This window comes from Phaeoacremonium minimum, assembly GCF_000392275.1.
Source record: "Phaeoacremonium minimum UCRPA7 unplaced genomic scaffold PA7_03_scaffold_129, whole genome shotgun sequence".
In the NCBI taxonomy this organism is placed as follows: domain Eukaryota; kingdom Fungi; phylum Ascomycota; class Sordariomycetes; order Togniniales; family Togniniaceae; genus Phaeoacremonium; species Phaeoacremonium minimum.
The window spans coordinates 24442-29704 of NW_006921036.1; the positions used below are offsets into that span (position 1 = coordinate 24442).

The 5263-nt window shown below is 52.4% G+C and overlaps 2 protein-coding genes across 2 annotated transcripts; both read right to left on the reverse strand.

Moving 5' to 3' along the window:
* UCRPA7_1716 (putative external nadh-ubiquinone oxidoreductase mitochondrial precursor protein) lies at positions 1-1617 on the reverse strand (the record flags this gene model as incomplete). The annotated part of the gene is made up of 3 exons (XM_007914295.1): positions 1-74; positions 131-1435; positions 1503-1617. 3 exons carry the CDS (start codon positions 1615-1617, stop codon positions 1-3), a joined length of 1494 nt encoding a protein of 497 aa, XP_007912486.1.
* A 1837-nt stretch (positions 1618-3454) lies between these two features.
* Positions 3455-4817, reverse strand: UCRPA7_1717 (putative gnat family protein; the record flags this gene model as incomplete). Its single annotated transcript, XM_007914296.1, has 4 exons — positions 3455-3772; positions 3953-4192; positions 4521-4572; positions 4756-4817. The coding sequence occupies 4 exons, from the start codon at positions 4815-4817 to the stop codon at positions 3455-3457; spliced, it is 672 nt and encodes a 223-aa protein (XP_007912487.1).
* Positions 4818-5263: the final 446 nt, after the last annotated feature.

Sequence of the window (5263 nt, forward strand, 5' to 3'; positions counted from 1 at the left end):
TTACTCTCGTGACACATCACGTCCAAACAGCTTGGACTTCAACCAATCATTCAACACCAGGAGTCGGTTACGAGCTGCAGTCTGATTAGTAGAAGTTCTCGCAGATAATATGTAGAAGGGAAAAACTTACTGCTGAAGCACATTGACAAGTAAGCACTCCTCCAGAACAGATATGTCAAGCTACCACCAGATGCGAAGTTTCCGTTAAACCAACTAACATCAGCAACAGCCTTCTCACTTCCAATGTACGCCAAACTACCCTGGTGAGAGTAGTGGAACGGCTTGATGTCCTTGATGCGACGGAGCTGGCGCTCCTGTTCCTCAATCTGCTTGGCAACCTCGGCGGCGTTACCAGGCTTCAAGTTAAGATTAGCGCTTAGGTCGCGGATGTTCTCCTCGAGAGACTCGGTCTTGGCCATGTTGTTGAACAGACGGGCGAGGAAGTTGCCTTCTTGAGAGGCGACTTGAGCAGTGGGTGCGTATCCGGCCACGGCGCAGTCACCGACAGCCCAGATGTCGCGGGTGCCCTGCACAACCAAGTATTCGTTAACAGCGAGGCCGCGGCGAGAGTCCTTCTGAGCGGGAATCTGAGTCATGAGATCCTTGACAATGGGACGGACAGCGTTTCCAGTGGCCCAAACGAGCAGACCGTAGGGCAGCACAATGGTCTCCTTCTTGCCGTCTGGTGTAGTCATTTGAGCCTCGACAGTCTTATCAGTGACCTTCTTGACCATAGTCTTGGTCTTGATATCGATCTTCTCCTCCTTGAAAGTGCTCTCAGTGTACTCGATGAGCTGCTTAGAGAAGGAGGGGAGAACGTTCGGGAGCGCCTCAATCAGCGTCACCTTGAAGCGGTCGCTGATGTCGGGGATCAGTCTCTTGATATCCTCCTCAAAGAAGTCCTGGAGCTCGCCAGCAAACTCGACACCAGTGGGACCACCACCAACGACAACCATGTGAAGCAGTCTGTCGATTTCCTCGGGAGCCTGGTCCTTGAATGCAGCCGTCTCAACGCAATCCATGATCTTTTTGCGAATGAGCTGGGCATCACCGATCTCCTTCAAGAAGCAAGTGTGCTCTCGCACGCCAGGAATACCAAAGGTCGCGTTCTCAGCACCAACACCGATGACCAGCATATCGTAAGGCACCTCGGTCTCGGTCACAGTGCCCTTGATGTCAGACTCATCTCTGACCTTGACAACCTTGCGCTCCGGGTCGATTGAGCTAGCCTCAGCTTCGTAAAACTTGGCAGTGGCCTTCTTGTGCTGGAGGATTGTCCGGATAGGCTCCATGATGGAACGGTGCTCGATGGTACCGGTGGTGCATGACGGGAGAAGAGGCGTGAAGAGGAAGTAGTTGCGTGGTGAGATAACGACGACATTGTAGTTCTCCGTGTCGAGGTTCTTGAGCAAGGAGACTGAGCCCCAGCCAGTACCTAGCATACCGATGTTAGTCATACAGTCGTTGTTGCAATTGTGCCCAATGAAGCTCCATTTGCATACCTAGAATCACCAGGGTCTTCTTAGTCGGGTCGGGGTCGCTCTGGGGCAACGGGTGTCTGTCCTGGTAGACTCCATAGCCGACCCAGGCAATGCCTCCCAGCACCGAGAGGTACATTAACCTCCATGTCCACTTGATCGTGGTTCGGAACTTGCGAGGCTTTTTCGGTGGGGGAGTCAGGGTCGCCGATGGCGCATCTGAGTAGAGCCTCACAGCTTGACGCGTTGTCGGTCTTATCCTGGTGTTCAAACTCTGGCGAACTGTGGCCGTGGTCAAACGGGATGACGTCGAGAGCAACCGGGACGAGGCCGAAGTTTGGAGACGTGCGACACCCAATTGAGGGTTCGCGAATCTCCCTAGAGCTCGCGCGGAGGAAGCCATGACTTCAGCGGGCGATGAAGAGAGGCAGAGGGTATCGCAAGAGGAAAGCCGTGAGGGAACGAGCGTGGAGAAAAGGATGGGAAAGGAGGTTGAAGGGATTGGAATGAGCAATGGGGATAGATGATAAGGCCCGGCGCAGCCTGGTGCAGTCAAATTGGTGAGATGACGGGGACCCGACTTAACTTTTTTTTCATGTTACTCCAAATCCATCCCAGCTAGAGAGCTCGGCGTTTTTCGCGCATGCAAAGCTACGAGGCACTAACTAGTCTACTGTAAGCGGGCCCTTGGCTCCAGCCGCTTCAGATGCGACGGCTGGGTCTGGTGGAGACCTTCATCTGATACGCAATTCCTTTAGAGTCTGAGCATCGCGCGCTCCACGGCCTTGGTATTTCTTACGGGTCTCTCACAGTCAGGAAGTTGGTCATATTGAGTCTATTGTTTACTTTATTCCTCAATTGAGTGATTATAAGAATCATCATGTGCACATAAGCCTCAGCTGAGACGAGGTATTTTGCGGCAGGGAAGTGCTGTACTTGTGAAACCTGTCGTGCTGATAGGCTTCTTCCGAATGCCCCTGCCGTGCCCAGGAGCCCAGGAGCTACATGGTCAAGAGTCTCAACGAGGGAAATCCCGCGTGGGACTCGAGCGTGGCGATTGCATGAAGCTGGCGATATTCCTGCTGTTGGTTGTCCTTCCTGTTTATCCCGTCCTCCGGGTATCAAGGTCAAGCCACACACCTACCCTCCCCTCACATGTGAAGGGAGACCGCATTAGGGCATGTGAAGAGACCAATGATCTGACTCCAGTCAATTACTGCCATTCCAGCATCTGCATATAAACCGACTTCTGTATAACATATTCCTTGTTGACTCACAACTACGAAAGCAACAGTTTCCATTCTGTTTACAGCACAACACCTTGTTGAATGAAAGGTTGACTGTCACCCCGGCGGAATCCCGAGTCACCCGAAACACCGCCGGTGGGCGCTTCACAAAATCCACGGTCTGCTGCACGGCCGTCGGCCGGAAGGTAGCTCTCAGCACGGGGAAACGGAGTTGATACCGAACCCACTTCACAAGTTACTACATGCGAACTCTCATTGGGCCGCTTGTTCCCTCTATCTTGTTTAGGTAACTCTATGCACCGCGAAGAACTGCCACACTTTTGCATCGCTAGTTTATTTTCGTGAGCTACACCGTCAAGAGCTAGAAGAATTCCCCAGTCGCGGGCCAGAACCCCGTCCACCGTCTCCTTTTAGCCTTTAGGCCGTCAGGAGCAGATAGCATCGGATCTCGTACGTCGCCGCAACGGCTACGGCAGCGTCTCCGAACCGCCCTTGACCATTGAGACCCTGGAGTTTCTTGTGTTTTGCTCGAGGCCTGCTCCGTGAAGCCGAACCCGACACCCATCCCGTTCAATCGCCAATGCCTCCGATTCTAATCAGGTGTATAATGATAGCATTGCCCGGGTCACACGCCCAGAACGCTAATACTGAGGACTTTTTTCTGTCCCTGGATTCCTGCGTCGGCACTTCCTCCGTGTCGTCCAAGAACCTTCCGGCCTGAAGGGCCAATCACATTGGCTTCGGCTCACGAACCATGCAAAATAGGTTGCACACGGCTCCATTATCATCGCAATCAAGAGCCTCAGCAAACTTGAACCCCATCCGCTCGTATATTTGCATGTTTGGCTTGTCTTTGCTTGACTCCAGGTAGCATTTCATGCCCTCTGCATCAGCTTTGTCTGTGACAACTGTTACCAGCTTCTTGCCGATTCCCTTGCCTTGGGCTTCGGGGATGACGACCATGATGTTGAGGAAGTAGTAGCCTCTTGGGTCTGTCCAGACAATTTCCTGTGCCTTTTTCTGGGCATCTTTCCAGATGTAGTAGCGCTAGGTGTGGCATTAGCATACCACTGGGAATCGAAAAGACAAGCCGTGGTCGGGATATGAAGCCAAGCGCCAACCCTACGGCTCACGATGTACTGCCAGCACGACGGAGATCGGCTACCGCGAGCGACGGTCCCACATCGGCGCACACGCACACGGTCAAGCTGGATATCATTTACTCACCTTCACATTCAGTCCGCCGCGGCCATACCAAAGATTCATTCCCACCTGCTCTAACCACATCCTCCAGCCTTCAAACCAATCGCCCCATGACTGTTTCTCGCCGGCTTTCTGAGGGGGCAACCACATCGAGACCCCTAGCACCTTGTCGTTGCCCTCCTCCTTGGCCACGTAAAACATGGCATTGCGAATGCCCCAATTGCAGCGAATGCCCAAGGAGACGGCATTTCGTTGCGCGTTGAACTATAGTGAAGACACCGCGTAAGCCATCTATTCCAGAAAGCGGAGAATGTCACGCGTTCAGTGTTTTGAAACGGCCCGACGAGCGACGGCAGTTGTCCATGCAAAAGGGGGGGTGGTGGTCGTGGGAACGAAACGTCTCCTTTCTGTCGCCGATAGAATGCGGCCGCGCTCCCCAGACTTCGGCTCAGGCCGTCTATGCCGACGCGCCATGAGTGAGTGAGTCCACTTGGACTTGAGTGCGGCGCATGTCAGGAGTTGAAACAGGGCATTACGAAGCAAAACGTATAGGTGGAGATGGCCAAAGAATGACCAAGGCAAGTTCACCAACCTTAGATTTATCAAAGACCCAATTGTTGTACGGGTCATTGTCAAAGGCTTCCCTAAGAAAATAGTAATTGCGTCAGCATTGGCAAAGTCTACTGAATAGTGGTCTGTCTTCCTGAAGCTGCAGAGGAAGGGACGCGAGATGCTTGTGTCGGACAAGATAACGCCAAGGCTGTTTCAGCACAAGCACCTCAGGTCTAAGGTTGATCGGACAAAAAGCTTAGCAGGGTCTGACCTACTGGATGGCCTTGACAACACCGGGAATGTCGGCTTCTGTGAGACGTGAGATCTGAATGCTCATGTTTGGCAGCGAGTAGTGGGCTTAGGCGGATACGCTGCTGTTGCTGAGAGCTTGAGGTAAGATCTCTAGGTTTGTGTGGATTTACCGAGGCGAAGTCTGCGTGTCTTGTATTGTGGATTATTCATATGACTCACGAAAAAAGAACTGCTCCATTGACCAGTGCCTTATTGAGGCTCAAGATCTCGAAGCAAGACGCTTGGCTTGATTTACGGTGAGTGGGAGAGATACTGGAGAGTTACTTATCAACACCTTGTATGTTGGTGGCTTGAGGCACTTGACCATGAAAGTCAATTGGGCGAGGCAATTCGGCGTCCCCCGCAAATGGAGATGCCTCTAGCAGAGTAGCCATACTTTCTGTCCAATTACCTTTCATGCTGTAATCTCCAACTCATGAGCTATTTGGTAATTTATTTTCCAAGTGATGATGCAGGCTTCTTTTTTAATCT